The 22,797-nt window shown below is 40.4% G+C and overlaps 1 protein-coding gene across 3 annotated transcripts in view; it reads left to right on the forward strand.

Annotated features, from left to right (window-relative positions):
* Positions 1 to 22,797, forward strand: part of atp2c1 (ATPase secretory pathway Ca2+ transporting 1) — a 132,150-nt gene that overhangs the window by 31,910 nt on the left and 77,443 nt on the right. The window contains exons 1-3 of one of the 3 annotated variants that reach the window (XM_072560357.1): positions 9,799 to 9,817; positions 14,080 to 14,190; positions 20,579 to 20,695. In XM_072560357.1, coding sequence (XP_072416458.1) covers positions 14,119 to 14,190; positions 20,579 to 20,695 — 189 coding nt within the window. In that variant the 5' untranslated portion in view covers positions 9,799 to 9,817; positions 14,080 to 14,118. Of the gene's footprint in view, positions 1 to 9,798; positions 9,818 to 14,079; positions 14,191 to 20,578; positions 20,696 to 22,797 lie in introns of those variants that run through there. The other 2 variants (XM_072560356.1, XM_072560358.1) reach the window with 2 other exon arrangements.

Consider the following 22,797-nt stretch of genomic DNA (forward strand, 5'->3'; position numbering starts at 1 on the left):
AAGAGCATCCCATCCAGACCCAGTCCTCTCCTATCCCCTTTATTCCTGCATTTGCCATTGCTAATCCACCTAGCCTGCACATCTCTTGACACTGGGCAATTTTACATGGCCAGTCCCCCTAAGTTGCACATCATTGGACTGTGTGAGGAAACTGGATCACCCACAAACATTGTGTGGGGCTGGAATTGAACCTGGGTCCCTGGCACTGTGAGGCAGCAATGTTAATAACTGAGCCACTGTGCTGCACTATGAGGAGGACCATTTTTCAGCCAGAGGGTGGTGAATCTGTGGAACTGATGACTGCAGAAGATTGTGGAGGCCAAGTCAGTGAGCGTACTGATGGATTGGTCCTAATTAGTTGGGGGTTTAAGAGTTATGGGGAGAAGGCAAGAGAATGGGGTTGAGAAACGCATCGGCGCTGATTGATTAATGGAACAGACCCAATTATGCTCCTTCATCTTCTGGTCTTTTGGTCTGAGATGGGGGGAATACTGCAGCACAGAGCAGCATGGATTATTTTCTTGAAGTTGAAGGGTAAAACAGGAGTGAGAAGAGTAAGACAAAGGGAGGTGGGATTATAGAGATGGGGGAAGGGGTGAGATAGACAGGTGCAAGAGAGAAGAAAGAGGGGGAAAGCAAACTGGGAGGAGGAGGAAGAAACCCCAGGCTGAAAGCTTTTGGTCTCTACTTTCATGGGAATTCAGGCCAGGCCAGCATAGAGTGTACTCCACCGGAGGTGACGCATGCTCACTGTTATTTAAACATAACTCTTTAGCTTGTTCATAATTATCAACCCTTTCCCAAATTGTCATGAATTTAGACTGATTAATTTTCACTCTAAAAATCAAAAATTGTCTTAATTATGAGGTTTTGTTTTTGGTCAGTTTTAATGGTCCTTTCTATTATTATTTATTTAAATTAGTAATTTATTGCTTTTGAATTTTATTGATATTTGTTTACTGTTGTGGGCTCTTCAAAATTGCAAAAAGTTGAAATGTGACCCCCACATCATGGGAAAAGCTTGCTACTACTGTGGTAGGGTATAGTAGAATCTGCTCCTTGTGAACAAAACTTCTAGATCATATGGACATGGCACTCAAATCAACAATTCTAGAATTCACTTTTGTGTTGAGTTTTGTCTGACCCTTTGGCATCATGGTAGTCCACAAACTTACCAACACACTGGAACAGCTACTGATGAACCTAAAGGACCCTATACCAACAACCAGCAAAACAAATCTCATTTACAAAATACCTTGCAAGGACTGTATCAAACACTACATTGGACAGGTAGAAAGGTAGACACCAGGATACATGATCACCAACTAACCAGCAAAAGACACGACCAAATATCGCTAGTGTCCTTACATACTGATGAAGAAGGACATCACTTCGATTAAGAAAGCACATCCATCCTTGGACAGGCTAAACAGAGAGACACACAGGAATTCCTAGAATCGAGAGTGTGGTGCTGGAAAAGCACAGCAGGTTAGACAGCATCCAAGGAGCAGAATTGACGTTTTGGGCATAAGCCCTTCATTCCTGATGTTGATTCTTCTGCTCCTCTGTTGCTTTTCCAGCACCACATTTGCGACTCTGATCTCCAGTGTCTGTAGTCCTCACTATCTACTAGAAATTCCTAGAGGCCTGGCATTCAAATCAGAACTCCATCAATAAACACATTAATTGGACACCATTTACCAACCTCTGAGGAAAAAGAACCAGAAATGATAACACCCACCTTAAAAGACCAAGACGCATAAATAGAAAGCAGGACAGAACACCAGCGCTTCACTGGCGGTTCACCGATGATGTTACCTAGCATGGTTACAAAACATTTGAAAACAAACCTGCCAGTTCAGCCAGCAAACTTACAACCTGAACCTCAACCTGAGCTACAAATCTTCTCAAAATATCACTGTACACGCTATTCAGCACAAGTTTTTTGAGCTACCTGCCCTGGAAAACGGAATAAATATTACTGGAAGCTGAAAAGTTGTGGTATAATTGTCTATCAGTTTTGTAAGGTCTGTTGATTATGTATGATATGATTTCAGGTAATCAAAATGATCATATTCATTTGTTTTTGAGGGCTGAAACCTTTTAATGTAACTTCATTATTATTTCTGGATGAGAGGTTAGCAACAAAATTCGCTTCTTTAGTCAATACTGAAAAATAAATTTGTGCACAATGTTTGTGATTCAAGAAATGAGTGGTTGTTCTCAACTAACTTGCAATTGCAGATCTGAATTTTTTGGCACTTCACCTAGTTTTGTTACTTGTGCTAACAAAAGAGGTGATGCATTAAAAGTATTCCAACTCTGACAGTAAATTTGACCCCACAGTGAAACTTCATACTTTACAAAGTTCATTTTGCCTACTCCAGAAAATATTGGAGATATTCAGTTTATAATTGATATATCTTCACTGTTATGGTTTTGTACGTTTGCTCACTGAGCTGGTAGGTTTTTTCTCAGACGTTTCGTCACCATGCTAGGTAACATCAGTGAGCTTTCATTGAAGTGCTGGTGTTCTGTCCCACTTTCTATTGAAGTGTCTTAGTCTGTTATGGTGGGTGATTCTTTTTCTTAGAGGTTGGTAAATGGAGCCCAAATTGATGTATTTATTGATGGAGTTCCGGTTTGAATGCCAGGCCCCAAGGAATTCCCATGCGTGTCTTTATTTAGCCTGTCCTAGGATGGATGTGTTCTCCCAGTCGAAGTGGTGTCATTTCTCGTCTGTGTGTAAGGATACTAGTGATATTTGGTCATGTGTTTTGGCGACTAGTTGGTGTTTGTGTATCCTGGTGGCTTAGTTTCCAGCCTGTTTGTCCAATGTAGTGTTTTTGCAGCCCTCTGAGGGTATTTTGTATTTGATGTTGGTTTTGCTGATTGTTGGTCAGTAGATTCATCAGTAACTGTTTCAGTGTAGGTAGGTTTGTGGGCTGCCACAATGCCAAGGGGTTGGAGTAGTCTGGGAGTCATGTTTGACTGGTAGTGTGGCTAGAGTCTCTGGCATGTTGTCGTCTTGTTTGGCTTTATTGTTTAAGAATCGGTGTACTGTGCTTATCGGGTACCTATTGAATTTGAATACATTGTATGGGTATTTTTCTTCTGCTCATCGTTCCTAAGTGCTGCAGTGTGTAGTGGCCCATTTAAATAATGTCCTGATGCAGCTCCATTTGTGGGTGTTGGGATGATTTCTCCTGTAGTTGAGTATTTGGTCTGTGTGTGTTGCTTTTCTGTAGATCCTGGTCTCCAGTTCTTCATTGATGGTTTGTTCCATTGAGAGTCTGTTGTTGTTCTATTCCTCTTTGGTGAAATTTATGCCAGTAAGGATGCCATTAATGGTATTGTGGGTTTTTTCTAATCTGTTCCGTTTTGTGATGACAAAGGTGTCATCCACATAGCAGATCCAGGGTTTGGGTTGGATCATTGGGAGGGTTGTTCATTCTAGTCTCTGCATTACTGCTTCTGCTAAGAATCCTCATATTAGTTATCCACGGGTGTCCCGTTCAGTTGATTGTAGGTCTTGTTGAAAATGAAGTGAGTAGTGAGGCACAGGTATACTAGCTTGAGGATGCTGTCTTTGCTGATGGAATTGGTGCTGTCTGGTGTTTGTGTCCTTGGGTCATCTAGTAGTGAGGTCTGTGTTTCTTTTGGCCAGGCTGATGTTAATTGATGTGAATAGAGAAGGAGACTATGACTTTGACCTCTTCTACCTTGGTGTCTTTGTTGTTCAGGAATTTTTGGTTGGAGTAGATGGAGTGGCATGAGTTTTGCATTCGGTGTTTATGGTGAAGTTCCTTTGCTAGTCTGTATGTCAGTGTGCCAGGAAGTGAGACATTATGTCTGAGTGAAGCCCCTGGTTTGTGTACCTTAGGTAACACAAAGAAATGAGGTGTGTTAGATCCATCAGGTTTCATTCTTTGGAGATCTGTCTTGTTAATTTTGCCTGTTCTATGGAGTTTTTCAGTGGGCTCTGATATGGCTTTCTTGTTGTGGAGTCGGGTCCATCGCCACCTATTGGTAGGTGCCGGTATCTGTTCACCTTTTAAATGTACGGAGGAACCTCCATTATCTGAATGAGATGGCCATGCGCTATTTTGTTCGGATAATCAATTTGACCTTAAACAAGGGAAGCCATACTGATCTAATGCTGTGCTCTACTGGAGAGTTTGTTTAAATCTATAATTTTGATGAGTCTTCTATTTAAACAAACTAATGTTGGCATTCTGCAAATTGCAAGTTAAACTGAGAAGAACTCAACCCTTACCATCACACAATTATATGAAATCTTAGCATTAAACAAGGCCCCGAATGGCTTCAACGACCACAAGAGCATTTGTCAGTTTCCATGAACTCAGTATTGCAATAGAAAGTCAGAAGCACTGCCCCGCACAGGCATTTACTTTCTTGGCCATTTCGTTCATGTATTTTTTGCAAAGATGTGAAACTTCTACAGGCTGACGTTCACAGAGAACTTTATAAAAGAACAGAGAAAGTTGACATACAACTTGTGCTCCCTTATCTTATAAAGACAGAAGCACTGCCTCATGCATGCGTTTCCTTTCTCTGCCATTTTTTTCATGAATGGCCTGATAAAATAATGGGAATATCCTGTAAAGCACTGACTTTTGCAAAGGGCTGTGTAACTAACCCTCACCTAAAATATATCCAGTCACTGATGCTTGAGGTGCTTGTGTGTCTTTGTTTTTGCCCGCGTTTTCACATATTCTTCAGTACAGGTAATCCAAATACACTTACCTTTTTGATGTAATTTTTTTTTGGGACCTTGAGATCCTCTTCAGATAATCCAAAATTTGGTTAATTTAATATTCAGATAATTGAGGTTCCTCTGTACTGTGTTCTGTTTAGGATGGTGGTCATGCACACTTTGCCTGCTGGTAGGATTACAATATTTCTATCTTTTGAGTCCTTCTAGGGCTTTTCTTTCCTGTGTGTAGAGGGTGTTCCCTTCTTGCCCTCCTTCCTTGCTTAGTGTCGGTGCTGCTGTCTGTCTGATGGCCTGCTGGGTTTCTTCCATAAGACAGTTAACTTTCAGGGTTGATTCCAGTACTGCTTGGAAGTCCTTTTTGACCGTGTCTCTGAAGTTGTAGTTCATCCCTCTTACTCGGACAGCTTTTTCTGTGTCTGTTAGTGTTTGCTCCAATAGATTCTTTATCTGAGCTTCCTAATTGGTCTGTGTTGTTCTTTTGTGCGAGCTTGTCCAGTTTTTCTTGTAGGACTACTATCTTCTTTGTCTTGGTTTGCTGTTGTTTGATTCTGATGGTTCATTCTCATGTACTTGTCTATTCCTGGTCAGTCGCATTGCTGTGTAAAGTGTAAAGTTTTTGGCATGAAATTTCCTGTTCTATTTGTGGAGTCGATTATGGGCATCAGTCATTATTTCTCGCAACATTCTGTGGCTGTTCTGTTCTGCTATTCTTCTGGCTTGTGGGGTGTTGATGGTTGGCTTTTACTTGACATATCTTTGTAATACCTGTTTCCTGAGGCATTCGTGTAGGAAATACAGCTGTTCGTGGGTGGCGCTCAGTCCAATGGTGTTGGTTTCCCATCTTTGGGCTAGTTTGGACATATTGTGCCCATAGGTGTTTATGACTTTTGAGAAGATTTGTAGCTCAGGTTGAGGTTCAGGTTGTAAGTTTGCTTGCTGAGCTGCTAGGTTTGTTCTCAGATGTTTCGTCATCATCAGTGAACCCTGGTTGAAGTGCTGATGTTCTGTCTCGCTTTCTATTTGTGTGTCTTGGACTGTTACAGTGGGTGATATAATTTCCAGTTCTTTTTCTCAGAGGTTGGTAAATGGTGTTCAAACCGATATGTTTATTGATGGAGTTCCGGTTTGAATGCAAGGCCTAGGATGGATGTATTGTCCCAGTCAACGTGGTATCCTCCTTAGTGTGTGTGTGTGTGTGTGTGTAAGGATGCTAGTGATAGTTGGTCATATCTTTTCGTTGCTAGTTGGTGCTTGTGTATACTAGTTTCCAGCCTGTCTGTCCAGTGTAGTGTTTGTTGCAGTCCTTGCAGGGTATTTTGTAAATGACATTCATTTTGCTGGCTGTTGGTACTGGTTTCATTAGGCTAATAGGAAACTGAGTGTGTCTATAAATGGCTCTTTTCAAGTTGGAAAGACATATTAAGTGGTATGCCACAGCGATCAGTGTTGTGACCTCAACTATTTACAATTTATGTACATAACTTGGTTGAAGGGTGTGGTTGCTAGACTTGCTGATAAAAGTAAGGTGTGAAGAAGATATGACAAGACTACAAAAGATGGGCTAAGTAAGTGAATAACGATGTGCCAAATGGAGTAGAACGTGGGAAAATGTGGAGTTGTCTCTTTTGGTAGGAAAAATAGCAAAAGCATTTTGTATAAATGGCCAGAAGATGCAGTGGGATTAGGGTGTTAGTGCATGAATCATAAAAGCTTAGTATGCAGTTGCAGCATGTAGTTACGAATGTTGTTACATATTGTCAGGGAAATTGAATTCCAAAGTAGAGGGGTTATACTCCTCTTATATAGTGCACTGGAAACTGCATTTGGCGCACTGTTATTGTAATGGTCCTCTTTGTTAAAGACGGATGTAAATGTATGGAAGTAGTTCAGAGAAGGTTTATTGATCTAATGCCTGTAATGGCTGGGCTCTCTTATGAGGAAAGATCGTACAGGCTAGGCTTGTGTTCACGGCAATTTAGAAGAGTAATAGATGACTTGATTGCAATATATAAGATCCTGGTGAGTTTTGACATTGTAGTCGGAGAGGATATTTCCTTTAAAGGATAATCTAGAATTAGGAATCACTGTTTAAGGATCGCCCATTCAAATCAAAAATGAGACAGTGTTTTTTCTGTGTGTCATGAGTCTTTGGAGCTCTCCCTTCCTGAAAAGGTGGAAGCTGAGTCCTTGAATATGTTTAAGAAACCAAGATTATCAGAGGTGGGAAGGACTGCATTCGATTAGATTAGATTAGATTAGCAGTAATCTTATTACTCATAGACTCCTAACATGACTAACCTACTTTTACTTTTGTCCTAAAGCTCCACAAACAGGACTGCCCCGATGAGCTGTATAGTCTGTGCCAGCTCTTAATTCAAACGTTGATATGATTGTATGTAGCTTTATTTTCTGAAATATAGTTCATGAAATATAGGGGTAGAATTAGGCCATTTAGCTCACCAAGTCTGTGCTGTCATTCGATCATGGCTGATATGCTCCTCACCCCCATTTTCCTGCCTTCTCTCCATATCCCTTGAACCCGTTACCAATTAAAAATTTGTCTAACTCCTGTCCCAGCATCCACCGCACTTTGGGGTAGTGAATTCCACAGATTCACAACCTTTGGGAGAAGTAGCTTCTCCTCCACTCTTGTTTTAAATTTGCTACTCTTTTTATCCTAAAACTATGACATCTCATCCTAGAATGCCACACCAGATGAAATATCCGCTCCACGTCTATTTTAGTCACACCTCTTAACATCTTGAATACCTCAATTTGATCTCTCCTCATTCTTCTAAATTCCAAAGAGTATAGGCCTAAACTGTTCAATCGCTCTTCATTTGATCCCAGAGTTGAGGGGTTTATCAATCTAGTGAACCTCCTCTGAATGCCTCCAATGTCACTACATCACTCCTCAAATACGGGACCAAAATTGTGCACAATACTCCAGGTGCGGTCTCACCAATGTCTCGTATAGTAGCAATGATACTTCCTTATCATTACATTCTATTCCTTTAGCTATAAAAGCCAACATTCTAATTTGCTAAGTGTGTTTGGTGTGTGTAGATGGAGAAGAGGAGGTGGGGGTGGGCGTGGGAGTGTGTAATTTTAGATGTGATGAGGAATGAATGATTTATTTAGAAGTGATGGAGGAATGGACCCGAGTGATCCTTTGAATATGGTAACTGATTAGTTAGCACGTGAAAACAAGGAGAATGCTATTGTTGTTCTGGGAAAGAGAGGAAATAGTGAGAGCAGAAGTGCAGGAAATGGGTCAGGTATGGCCCTGCCAACCATGGTGGGTAAGAAATCCTTGGTTAAGAAAAAGTTTTCATACATTCATTGGTGCTCCCTCATTGACAAGGATGTCTCCCTTTCACTCTCGGTGAGTCGTTAGGTGGCGGTACAGACCAATTATAGTTTCTCCAGGTTCTTTTACACTTGGGGTAGAAGGTAATTATAGGAACGGGTGGGTGGGGCATTGGTGTGGCAGCACATTCCTTTTGTTGTTTTTGCCCAGTTTCCACTTTTTCCTGACACAAGTCTGAAGGTGCTCAATGCCTTACTGGATACTCCTACTCCACTTTGGATGATCTTGGGCCACTGATTCCCAGGTGTCAGTGGGAATGCCACACTTCACCAGGGAGGCCTTAAGGGTATGCCTGAACCATTTCCTTTGTCCACCTGGAGCTAGCCAACTATTTCAGAGCAGGAAGTAGAGCATTTGCTTGCGGAGTCATGCAGATGATATGTCCAGCCTAACACAACCAATGTCAGTGCCTCGATGGTGTGGATGTTGATCTAGTCAAGGATTCTGGTGGTCTGTCTTCCCAGTGTGTTAGGTTATTTATTTTCTGAGATACTACTTACACACTTGATACAACTGCAACACAACACCTTCTATGAGCAACCAAAGTTTTATTAAGTACTGTACAAACCTTCTGGAGGAACTTTTAACATGCACGCGCACACCTCGCAGGGCTTCAAAGTCATGTCAAAAGCTGTCGGAACAAAGGAAACAGTCCTTTCTTTATACAAAATCCTAACATCACAGTCAATAATGCCCACAAGGCAACTTCCAATCTCACTCTCACAGTCACATGCTGCTCAAGACACAATGCAGTGACCACATCACTTCTAGAAACAATATAATGCAAATCATCCCTTAATGGCCAGATCTGGTGTGAATTGTATTTTTTTTAACTACAGGGAGTGGTCAGAATTCAAACCATAATGTTCTTATTGATTTCTGAATAGGGGATGAAAGTGTAAATAGTAGGAGATGACAATGTGAATACCTCTGAATGGCAAGGAAATGGCCATATAAATGACTCTGAATAATAGGAGGTGATAATGTAATTTCTTACAATCTATCTGCAAGTCAGAGGCGTCCCACCCAAGACTCGGGGCATCCGATTTCCTGCAGGTCCTCAGGGCAAGTTAACTCTTTAATATCACTAGCAGATTTGTCGGGTCTTGTGCAGGCAGAATTGGTGCAACTACTCCAGAATCTTGAGATGTCTGCTGTAAACATCCATGCGTCAGAGCCATATAGAAGGTGGAAACCACCACAGCTCTGTATACCATCAGCTTAGTGTTGGATTTGATGTCCTCGTACACATTTTTTGCCTCAGGTGGCCGAAGGCAGTGCTAGCACACTGGAGGCAGTGTTGAAAGAAAAGGAGGATGTCATGGAGGCACCCTAATGAGAATCGCCTCATTTGAACAGATGTGATGGAGGCAGAGAAATTGGGAGAATGGATTGGAGTCCTTACAGGAAGCAAGGCTTGAGGAAGTATGGTCAAAGTAACTAGGAATCAGTGTTTGTGGTTGATTATCGGTAGACAGTCTATGCTCAAACACTGAAGCAATGAAACCAAAATGGTAAGGGAAGACTTGGAGATGGATCAGGTAAAGAAGAGAAGAATGGAAATTGGAAGCAAAAGTGATTATTTGTTCTGATTTCAGCTACGCAAAAAGCAGCACTGATGAAATCAGTGATGAACCAGAAATCATTTGAGGAAGGGGGTCTGACAGGGACTGGAAGAAGGAATATTCCACATACCCACAAAGAGACAGGTACAACTAAGACCAATGTCAGCACCCGCACATACACCTTTGATTTGGGGGAAAAAATGACGAGTTGAAGGAATTTGGGATTGTTGTCGGCATGGACTGGTTGGACGAAGAGTCTTGTTTCTGTGCTGTATGAGTCTATAATTCCATAACCATAAGTCGTTCAAAGCTAATTTAGATGGAATGTGGTGGACTGTTCAGACCTCCTTTCAAGGAAGATGTAGAGAACCTTCAGACAATCACGATGGGGAGTTGACGTGTAAAGGGATTGCACATTCCTGGTGAAGTAGTAGCTAAGGCTCGGAAACTCAAAGTCATCAAATCGATATAATATCTCGGAAGAATCACGAATATAATTGCAAAGTAACTGAACAATAACGTTCAGGACAGTCCTGTTTATGGAGCTTTGGCAAGGAAGTAGAAGTGGGTTGTATTGTGTTAGGGGTCTGAGTCAGGAAGCTGTTGTAGGGAGATCTCCAGAGGTGGTGAGGTTATTGGCGGTCATGGACATAATAGATTGGTGTTTACTGGTGGGGTTATGATCCTAGACAACCCCAGAGAAATTGCGTACATGGCTGTTTCTTACGGTCTTTCAGTAGATGTGTCAAAAGTTTATCTTTAATTTTTTTAAAGTTGTGACTTCTGACTGTCTTTTTGGTTTCCATTTTTAAAATAATTACACTTTTGGTTTGGAAAGATGAGAGTTCTTTGTTCAGATGACAAGGTGTGGGAGCAGAAGTAGGCCCTTCAGCCCATTGAATCTGCTCCATCATTCAATAAGATAATGATTGATCTGATAATCTACAACTCTATTATCATTTTTGCATAACACTTGATTCCCTAACTGATTAAAAATCTATCACTGCCTTGAATATACTACAACAGTCCTCTGTCATTATCAATTTCACAGATTCACTATCCCTTCAGAGAAAAAAATTCTTCTTCTTCTCTGTCCTAAATGGGTGATCTAGGCTCTCCCAAAAGGTGAAATTGCTTTTGCACATCTATTCCGTCAAGTCCACTAAAAATTTGCATGTTGTAAAAAGGTTGTCTCTCATTCTTCTAAATTTCAGTGAATACAGGCCCAACCTATTCAACTCCTCCTCACAAGCCAGTCCCTCCATATCTGGAATCAGCCGAGTAAACTTTCCCTGGATTCCCTTCAATCTCTTTCCTCAAATAAGGGAATCAAAATTGTTCACATTATTCCTGCCTTGTATAGTTTTTAGCAACACTTATCCATTTTTATACTCCATTCCCCTTGAAATAAAGGCTAATGTTTCAATTGCCTTCCCTATTTCCTACTGAGCATTGTGCCATTTATGCACGAGGGCTCCCAAATCCCTCTGCATTGTAGCTTTTTGCAATCTTTCTCTATTTAAATAATATTCAGCTCCTCTATTTTCTTAAATTGGAAAGGGTGTGGAAAAGATTTACAAGGAATTTACTGGGACTGGAAGGTTCGAGTTAGAAGGAGAGACTAGGACTTTTTTTTTCCCCCCGGAGGAGGTGGTTCAGGGGTGACCTTATAGAGGTTTATGTAGCATTAGATAAGGGGAATAGCAAAGGTCTTTTTCCCAAATTAGAGTACAGAACGAGAGGGCATAGGTTTAAGGTGAGAGTGAGAGTGGAAAGATGTAAAAGGGACCTGAGAAGCATGGAGAGTGTTGCGTATGTGAAATGAATTGCCAGGGGAAATGGATACAGTTAAGATATTTAAAAGACATTTGGACAAGTACATGGTTAGAAAAGATTGAGGGCTATGGGCCAAATGCAAGCAAATGTGATTAGTTTAGTTTGGGAAACCTAGTCAGCATGGATGAGTTGAACGGAAGGGTCTGTTTCTGTGCTCTGTATGACTCTTCTTCCTGCCGAAGTGAATAACTTCACGTTTTCACATTATATATTCCAACTGACAAGTTTTTGACCGCCTTTCTATATGAGTCATTGTTGTCATCTGCCCTCACACCTACTTTTGTGTCATCACAAACCTTGCTACATTGTTTCCTCATCAAAGTCATTAATGTATTAGAAATAATTATGGTGCCGACACTGATCCCTGTAACAGTCCACTAGTTACAGCCCTCCAATCTGAAAATGCTCTCCTTATCCAAATCTCCTCCAATTAGTTTGCCATGCTAACATACTACACCCAAGTTAAAATTTAACATGGTATGGCTGCTGGGTCGAAGGCTGCTCAGGCAGGTTTTGTGTTACAAAAGACCTGACACTCCTCTACTACCATGAATGTCATCTCACTGAAACACTTGTGGATACAATTAGTTCCTGCCTCATTAGTTTGAAGCTCTTTACAAGTGATAAAGCAATATATACCTTTTTTAATGTTTTGAATCCAATAAGACTCTTCAATTTTTAAAATCTGTTGAATTTCTCCAACATTTTTGATTTTTTATTTGTAACCTTACTCTGTCAGGCGAATTTAGAGCAATGAGTTGCATGATAGCATTTTCCTCTATCAAACCCTTAAGTGTTTTCCAGTATTTTTATTGTTTATGCTTATTAGGGAGTTTGAAAAACCTGATAAACCAGGTTTATCCCATTAATGGGATGAATGTGACAAGCGGTGTCCTGCAGGTTCAGTGTTGAGGCCGCAGCTGTTCACATTATATATTAGTGATCTGGATGAAGGGACTGGGGGAATTCTAGCGAAGTTTGCCGATGATACAAAGTTAGGTGGACAGGCGGGTAGTACTGAGGAAGTGGGGAGGCTGCAGAAGGATCTAGACAGTTTGGGAGCGTGGTCCAGGAAATGGCTGATGGAATTCAATGTGAGCAAATGCGAGGTCTTGCACTTTGGAAAAAAGAATACAAGCATGGACTACTTTCTAAACGGTGAGAAAATTCATAAAGCCAAAGTACAAAGGGATCTGGGAGTGCTAGTCGAGGATTCTCTAAAGGTAAACATGCAGGTTGAATCTATGATTAAGAAAGCGAATGCAACGTTATCATTTGTCTCAAGAGGGTTGGAATATAAAAGCCCCGTTGTGCTACTGAGACTTTATAAAGCTCTGGTTAGGCCCCATTTGGAGTACTGTGTCCAGTTTTGGTCCCCACACCTCAGGAGGGACATACTGGCACTGGAGCGTGTCCAGTGGAGATTCACAAGAATGATCCCTGCAATGGTAGGTCTAACATATGAGGAATGGCTGAGGATCCTGGGATTGTATTCCTTTGAGTTTAGAAGATTAAGGGGGGATCTAATAGAAACTTACAAGATAATACATGGCTTGGAAAGGGTGGACGCTAGGAAATTGTTTCCGTTAGACAAGGAGACTAGGACCCCTGGACACAGCCTTAGAATTAGAGGGGGTAAATTCAGAACATAAATGCGGAGACGTTTCTTCAGCCAGAGAGTCGTGGGCCTGTGGAATTCTTTGCTGCAGAGTGCAGTGGAGGCCGGGACGCTAAATCTCTTTAAGGCAGAGATAAATTCTTGATGTCACAAAGAATTAAGGGCTACGGGGAGAATGCGGGTAAGTGGAGTTGAAATGCCTATCAACCATGATTGAATGGCGGAGTGGACTCGATGGGCCGAATGGCCTTCCTTCCGCTCCTGTGTCTTATGGTCTTATGGAATGTTGGCTTAGGCATCCTCTGTCTGCTTTTAGTGGTACCTTGAGACGTTCCAAATTCACCTGAATGGTGAAATGGTGTCTTGCTTTAACACTGTCCAAATTATGTTTTTGACACTGCTGCACTCCCTCAATATTAACATCGAACTGTAAGCCTGCAGTTTTTTTAGTTCTGTCATGTTCCTTGTCTTAAGTATTTGTTTACCTTTGAGTTCAGACTTGTTGCTTATCATGTTTCTTTTTTAAGATTATTAAATATCCAACAATGTTACCATTCACCGTCATCACATTGATGGTTTGTTAGGTGCACAGAGGCTCACTGTACAATCATTTCTTCTGTTATGGGATGGTTGCGTTCTTGTGCAGGGTATGGGATGGTTGCGTTCTTGTGCAACCCTGCATTATAGAAAAATCGCCGCGCTCTAGAACCAGCACTTAAGTGTTGGCAATGTAATTGCATTACAGCCAACATACATTATAAAAGTTTGCACTTTGACAAATTGAGGCTGCTATTTGTAATCGTGTTGCAGCGAATTTGCGTTGAGGAAACATGCATTATAGCATAACAACCTATATCATTGTGTATTCTCTAAAATGTTTGTGTACTGTTGTGTTTTAACATCTGGGTGCTTAATTTCAAGTACAATTTAATATCTGTGTCTATTACTATAGGTTCCGGGATCTGAGGAGTTATACGACAGTGAAAATGATATGATGATTCCAGTACTGTCTTCAAAAAGGGCAAGTGAACTACCTGTTGATGAAGTTGCTTGTATTTTGCAGGTAAGGTGCATGTACTTATTGTGGAAAGTGTAGGATTCTTTGTGTCTGTTTAAAGGAGTGTTTTCATATGGGCTTTTAACCAATTGCGTTGATGAAGCATTTGAACTTTATTTTTGTTTTGTAAATTTTTAAAAATCTTTCTATTACACTGTTGATTTCTTCATAAGAATCATGATTGAAATGTCATCCACTGTGAATATTGAGTAAATTGTCAGTGTGCCTCTCAGTGCATTCCCAGGTCCTGCATCTGTGGTGAGAGAGCTTTCTCTACAGTAGAGCCTACAGATTGGAGAATTTTGTTTGGATGACCCTGGGGAGCTGTTTGTGTCCTGCGGCATCTCACATTTATCTAAATTAAACTCCATTTGCTACTCCTCAGCCCATTGTCCCATCTGATCAAAGTCCCATTGTCCTCTGACATAACCTTCTTCGCTGTCCACTACGCCTCCAATTTTGGTGTCACCTGCAAACATACAAACTATACCACCTCTGTTTACATCCAAATCATTTATATAAATGAGGAAAAGCAGCGAACCCAGCACCAATCCTTGTGTCACACCACTAATCACAGGCATCTAGTCTGAAAAGCAACCCTCCTCCACCATCCTCTCTCTTCTGCCTTCCAGCCAGTTCTATATCCAAATTGTTAGTTGTCCCTGTATTCCATGTTATCTAACCTTGCTAATCAGTCTACCATATACATGTCCACTGCTGTGTCCTCATTAATCATCATTACTTCAAAAATCTCAATCAAGTTTTTAAGACATGAGTTATCATGCACAAATCCTCATTGACTATCCCAATTCAGTCCTTGTCTTTCCAGATATGTGTAGATCCTGTCCCTCAGGATTCTGTCCAACAACTTGCCCACCAACCTATAGTTCATAGAGTCATAGAGATGTACAGCATGGAAATAGACCCTTCGGTCCAACCCGTCCATGCCGACCAGATATTCAAACCCAATCTAGTCCCAGCTGCCACCACCCGGCCCATATCCCTCCCTTCCTATTCATATACCCATCCAAATGCCTCATAAATGTTGCAATTGTACTAGCCTCCACCACTTCCTCTGGCAGCTCATTCCATACACGCACCACCCTTTGCGTGAAAAAGTTGCCCCTTAGGTCTCCTTTATATCTTTCCCCTCTTACCCTAAACCTATCCCCTCTAGTTCTGGACTCCCTGACCCCAGGGAAAAGACTTAGCCTATTTATTCTATCCATGCCCCTCATAATTTTGTAAACCTCTATAAGGTCATCCCTCAGCCTCTGACACTCCAGGGAAAACAGCCCAAGGCTGTTCAGCATCTCCCTGTAGCTCAAATCCTCCAACTCTGGCAACATCCTTGTAAATCTTTTCTGAACCCTTTCAAGTTTCACAACATATTTCCGATAGGAAGGAGACCAGAATTGCACACAATATTCCAACTGTGGCCTAACCAATGTCCTGTACAGCCGCAACATGATGTCCCAACTCCTGTACTCAATACTCTGACCAATAAAGGAAAGCATACGAAACGTCTTCTTCACGATCCTATCTACCTGCAACTCCACTTTCAAGGAGTTATGAACCTGCACTCCAAGGTCTCTTTGTTCAGCAACACTCCCTATGACCTGACCATTAAGTGTATTCCTCGGCTTTCCCTAACTTCTGTAGTTAATTAATGATGGTGAGTTCACCCTATAGAACTTTTTAATAGTAGGAATATGCTTATTCTGATTATCTTGGCATATTCCCTGAATACCTACCTCTTTGTCTCCATTCGTCTATCTTCTAGTTCACTATGTCAGTTAACTTCAGCTAGCTCAACGTTTCTGCCACATAATTGCCTTCTTTTAGATCCAACTGAATTCAAAATTCAGTCATGGTGGTCAGAACTACTAGTAGTGCCTTTACTGTGATTGATCAATCAACCTTGGTCACATTACACAGTTTAATGTAACTTGCTGTACATGGCTTTTATGGCACAGTAAAACATAGAAAATAGGAGCAGGCATTTGTGCCAGAAAGCCTGAATTCACATTTCACCTACTCCATATTTATTTCATAAAATGTCTGAACAGGTTGACTAAAATTTATACAAGTTGCTGTCTAGTACACAAAAAGCAGGACAAACCCAACCCGGTGAGAGTGACAGCTCTTGACATTAAGCCTGCATTCAACTGGGTGTGGCATCAAGGAGCCCCAGCAAAACTGGAATCAGTGGGTACTTGTGGTAAACTCTCCATTGGTTGGAGTCATACCTGGCACTTTGGAAAATTGATGTGATTGTTGGAGGTCAGTTGTCTCAACTGCAAGACATCTGTGGAGGAGTTCCTTGGGGTGGTGTCGTGGACTGAACCATCTTAGCTTCATCAATGACATTCCCTCATCATAAGGTCAGAAATGAGGATGTTCAGTGATCATTGTACAATATGTAGCACTGTTCATGATGACTCAGATACTGAAACTGTCCATGTTCAAATGCAGCAACATCAGGACAAAATCCAGGCATAGGCCAACAAGTATCATTCACAAAACACAAATGTTGAGGAATGACCATTTCCAATAAGCAGCAATCTAGCCATCGCCCCTTGTCATTCAGTGGTGTTGCTATCACTGAATTCCCCTACAATCCTGAGGGTTATCATTGACCAGAAACTCAACTGGACTCACCACATAAATAATACAATGACTGCAAGAGCAGGCCAGAAGTTAGGAGTACTGTAAGAAATAACTTACCACCTGATTTCCAAAGCCTGCCCACTATCTATAAGACACAAGTCATGACTGAGTTAGAATTCCCCACTTGTCTAGATAGGTGCAGATCGAACAGCACTCAAGAAGCTTGACACCATCCAAAACAAGATTATAGTGGTGCTGGCACAGCACAGCAGACCAGGCAGTATCCGAGGATCAGGAAAATCGATATTTCGGGCAAAAACTCATCATTCCTGATGAAGGGCTTTTGCCTGAAATGTCGATTTTCCCGCTCTTTGGATGCTGCCTGACCTGTTGTACTTTGCCAGCGCCACTATAATCTTGACTCGAATCTCTAGTAGCTGCAGTACCCACCTCCACCTACCATCCAGAACAAAGCAGCCCTCTTGATTGGCACCACAGCCATAAGCATCTATTTCCTCCACCATTGATGCTGAGTAGTGGTAATATGTACTACCTGCAAGATGCATTGCTGAAATTTACCTAAGATTCTTTTCCAAACCCATGACCTCTCATTTCGAAGGCCAAGAACCGCAGATACATAGGAATACCTGCTGCATGTTTCCTTTCAACCCACGCACCATCCTGATTTGGAAATATATGTCTGGTCCTTCACTGTCACTGGGAATTCCCTCCCTAAGGGTGTTCTAGATCAACCTACATCACATGAACTACTGCAGTTCAAGAAGGCAGCTTGCCGCAACCTTCTCAAGGATAGCCAGGGGAAATCCAGTGACACCTGGCTCCCATGAGTAAAGTTTTAAAAATTGTCTTTGTAATTGTTGTTGGATTGTATTTAGTTACTTCAGTATGTGTTATCAATTTATTTACTTTGTTGTGAATGTAGCATGTATTTCAGATCCACAGCCTTTAGTTTTGTGTTTTTGTTTGTTCATCTTTGTAACACCTTGATTGTCAGGGTTCTTGGGTTTTGTCTCTCTGTTCCTTCTTGCAATTCTCTGATCATAGTTTCCTGTATTACTACTTCCCTTGCTCAACTTCTCTACTCATCATACCACATTTTTCCACACTTGATCCTTTGCCCCCACATTTTATTTTAATTCCTTCTCTACTTTGCTACTTTTGCAGTTTTCCCACTGACCCCAGCTCAGTTTGGGTGGGGGCCATTCCAAAATTGCAGCCCTTATTTTCCTATATTTGATGCAGTGATTTGCAAACTAGAACCCACGTCTATACTAGTTTTGAGCTGTGTATTCATCTCTTTAATTTTGTGCACCTTATGCCAATTTGCATGCAGCTCAAGAAATAATCTGATGATTCTTTGAGCTTCTGCTTTTTTATGTTGTGTCTAGCTCTTGTACAATCTGTGCAGAACCTCATTCCTATCTGTGCTGTTAGTGCCTACGTAGACCACAACGATTAAATCTTTATCCTCCTACTGTAAGTTCTTTTCCAGTCCTGAGCAGATGTCCTGAACCTTAACTCTGGTTAGGCAACATCGTTTTCTGCACTCTTGTTCTTTGCTGCAATGAATGCTGTTAATCCCCCTAATATATTTTTTCCCCCCTATCACTATATTCCTTGCTTCCCATGACTTGAATGACTTCCAATACCAATACCATGGCAAGTTTGCTTACCTTTCCGGCAATTCCTACTCTCATCTAGATAGCATGAGAGAATCTCAAACCTGTTAACCAATTACAAAGACTGATGCTCCTACTGCCTGTGTCCCTTTTAATCCCTTTCACTCACGGTCACACCATCCTGTCTCTGACCACTGACCAATTGGGAAGTACTCTTCTAAGTGGTGTGATTGCCTCCTGGTACAAAGAATCTAGGTAACTTTCTCCCTCTCTGATGTGTTGTGGTATTTGTAGTTCAACCAGCACAAACTGTGAGCTAAAGTTGTTCAGACTTCAAAATATGTGCTGTGGATGTGTTTGCTCTGAATTGCAATGGCAAACAGGATGATTCCACGTGCTGCGGCCTCAGCATGTCACTGTAATGAGTTTTAATTATTTAATTATGCTGTTCACTTTTCTTTTACTCGTCACTAATTTGTATACTACGTTAAAACTTAAAAATAGAGAAAATGTGAACTATTTGCCAGAAACTGTGATAAGGCAAGAATCAATTTCAGTCAGTTCCATTGAATCTAGCTTTGTCTCTGTCTCTCACTGACAAACTGTCAACTGTCCTTGCCTGCTACTTTACGTACTGCTAATTGCATGTTGCAGGGTCCTCTCACCTGCTCCTCTGGGTGATGCTGGTTGTCTGCCACATGACCATTCTCTAATCTACTCCTCCAAATAATGCAGCAAATATTAAGTGATATTAAAAATAATTTGATTTTATTTGAATATGAAGCTATTGTGACAATCTGTTACCCTTGTAGAGTGCAAACTTATAATTGAATTCATTTATCAAATCTGTCTTCCTCAACACATTTTCTGTATAAGATGATGGTCACCCTCAGGCTATCTTACCAGGTTGCCAGTTGTCTTAATTAAGTCTCAACAGTTTGCCATAATGAACTTTCAGAGCTTTTGAGCTGTGTTGGGCAAGAGTCTGATGCAAACGTCCATGCTGAATATCTTTTGCACTTAGATATATTCTTATAGATACTGACATCCATTATGATACTAATTCTCTCCACAGTTAAAATGAGCTAGATCAGCACTTGATCAGAGATTGTATCTGGGAGTCCCCTGACCTTTTTGATCTAGTGCACAGGTTCAAAATGTTACTAAGGTGTTTATTGAATGATGCCCTTTATGTCAAATATGGCTGGAGTAGATAGTCTTGGATAGATCACAACTTGTGTTCTATCCATTATTTAGCACCAGATCTCAAGAAGAATCTATCAACCTTGAAATGCCAGTTCACCAAAATAATATCAGAAGGATTAAAGGATTAAATTATGAGGACAAATAACATACAGTTTACAAGAAGTCTTTCAAATGGTGATTGGATTTGATTGGCTTTATCCAGGGAAACTTGGGTGTTACGGTTTGGAACAAGAGGATTTAATCTGGTAATTAGAAATTGCTTGTTATATTGGAGTGAACCACAAAAGTGCATTTTTGCTCCAAGTAGAGTAGACATCTGAAATGCCTTCATATATAAAGCTGTGCTCAGAGTCAGTAGAAAATTTCAAGATTGCAATTGAAGGACTTTTATTGGTTGAGTTTTGCGATATGACTCAAAGATATACCAATGAACTTTACGTATAGATCAGCCCTAATTTTATTGACTGGCATGTTGAACTTGAGGTATTGAATAGCCTTCTGCTATTTGGATAACTTGTATTCCAATGATGCTGCAACATACTGGACTATATTTTGGAATTACAGATGGGATGAGCTTCTGGAAGAATGAAAATTGGGTGATGTTAAACTCTTTGGGCCTACTAATGACTAACCCAAGCTCTACATTAACAGAATGGATGTAACCTCTCCTCAGCAGGTGATGGTAATTGGTGCAAAAGAACTTGAAAGGGAAATGAGTGCATTTTAAACGTAAAGTCAGGAAATTTTATGAAAGTTCACCATGAATGCTGACTACCAGTTTTTTTGGTTGTGTAAAATGTCATTATTCCCATTCATTATTTTTAGCGTGGTTGCTATATGTTGCCTTAGTGCAGACTTCATAGATTCCTCTGCTGTCATATTAGGAATTCTTTTCATATCACTATATATTTATTAAGCATTCCATTTTCTCACTGCAGGCTGACCTTCACAATGGCCTAAAAAATAGTGAAATTTCTCGACGTCGCACATACCATGGATGGAATGAATTTGAAATCAATGAAGATGAACCTCTTTGGAAAAAATATATTTCACAGGTTAAACATCTCAATAATTGCACTATAACAATGGCGCAGCAGTAGATAGTGACTTAAGACTTTAAAACTGATATGTCTTTATTAGCTTTTCATTCAGCCGTGAATTTTGAGCATTACTGACAGGGAAAACAAACTATTGCCCATTTGTAATTATCCTCAATCTGAGTGGTTTACCAGGCTGCTGCTTCAGAGAGTAGGTAAAAGTCAAGCTGTGGATTTAGAGACTCAAGTAGGCTAGACAGAGTCAGGTTGGTAAGATTTCCTGCCTTAAAGGATGTTGGTGAATCAAATATGTTTCTATGATACAATCTGATAGTTTAATGAATGTTATTAATGAGACAGATTTTATTCTAGATTTATTAATAGAATTAAAGTTTCCTAAGTTGCTTTGGTGCAATTTCCAAAATTAACACTGAGTTGGATAATTTCAGATCCTAATCATTGTCTATTTTGTGGACTGTGGCTGTTGGTAGTAATTCTGCTATTTCCATTTGCAACCCTCTGGGTTCGTCAAATTTGTTTTCTTGTTTCATTGCCATCTCTTTTTGCCTTGCATTGTCATTCCCTTTATTATTTAATTTCTCCTGCCTTCCACCCTGACACAGGCCTTACCTCCTGTTTTCTTTGCCTCTGTACATACAAGCATATGAACTAGGTACAGAATTAGGCCATTTGCCCCCTTGCACCAGCTTCACTTATCGATTTCATACTGGACAAATAGTTGTTCTGAATATTACATGCTTATATACTCTAAAAAGCATAGAATTTTGCTGTGCAAGGGAATCAAATGATCTCCATCTTAAAAATACGCAATACCCTTGCTTTGCTGACTTGTGTGGAAAAATGTTCCAAAGTCCCTCAACCCTTGAAGATTCATATTTGATTCAAAGCATTATTTCTATTCTCCTCTCCACAGGTGGTACCAGACCTATTGAGTTTTCTCTTGTTCTTTTTATATTTATTAACTATCTCAATAACTTGATTTGGATAGCATTGTCTCTTAAGGGCATTGATGAAGTCAAGCTTTACCTCTTTCACCACATTTTTGTTAGTGCTTGTTTGATATCCAGTATTTGATAAGCGGCTTACTTGTACTTTGCAACGTACCTCCCCAACCAACTTTATCTTCTCAGGAATAAAAACTTCACTTATGTCATTGGTGAAGTTCAGCTATTTCAATTTTCTCTTTGATGCATTTAATCCTCCATAAACTTCAACCCTTTCCAAATTTTGGTGCACATCTTATCCTACATCAAACTCCTCTAAGTGGCTTCTTGATTGTATAGCTCAAATTCTGAATTTTAATCTTCATTTTCAAAACTATCTGAAGATCTTTGCAGTCGCTTCTTGCCATTTTAAGTTGCAGGTGAAGTGGTTTATTTTGGCTATTATTGCTTTATATTTTGGTAAAGGAAATGGTTCATTTAATTATGAATATTTGAAAATTATTAATTTTGTTAGCAAGGGCAAGGGGCTTGCCAAAGTATAAAAAAAGCTGGTGGGCAACAAAGACTGCTTTATATCCCCTCCTAAAGGGGATATCAGGTAGATTATAGTCTGGAATGGAGGTGAGTGAGTGTTAGTGCCTTGAATCTCTGTCTCATTGACACTAGATTTTTTTTTGCTTTTTTTTTTTGTTAGCAACTAATAGGGTTCTATTGAAAGTTCAGTCCAACAATGTCATTGTCAGTATTTCTTTGCAATATGTTCTAAAATGCTTTGGATACTCTTTTATTTTATAATGACTATAATTGGTTTAGTCCATTTTATCTTTTATGTTTGTGGTTTAGTACAGATTGGAGCTTGGTTGGGGGACCATTTTGTTTTCAAATGCATCCATCAGGACTGCTTTCAACTTAGTTCCTTACTATCAAGACGTGGTTAATGTAGTTCCTTCTCTGTTTATGAACTGATTATATAGTATTTTAGAGGCAGAGAGGTTTTTTGTTTTTGTTTAATATTTTCCTCTCTCGTTCTGTGCTACTATACTTGGGTTCTGTGCATAGTTTCTAGTCAATAAATTTGTACTTGGTTTCTGTGTGATATTTTTGAGGCTGTTAGGCTGCCTGCATGACATGGCATGGCATGCTTTGAGTATCTTG

Source organism: Chiloscyllium punctatum, chromosome 41 (assembly GCF_047496795.1).
Source record: "Chiloscyllium punctatum isolate Juve2018m chromosome 41, sChiPun1.3, whole genome shotgun sequence".
NCBI lineage: Eukaryota > Metazoa > Chordata > Chondrichthyes > Orectolobiformes > Hemiscylliidae > Chiloscyllium > Chiloscyllium punctatum.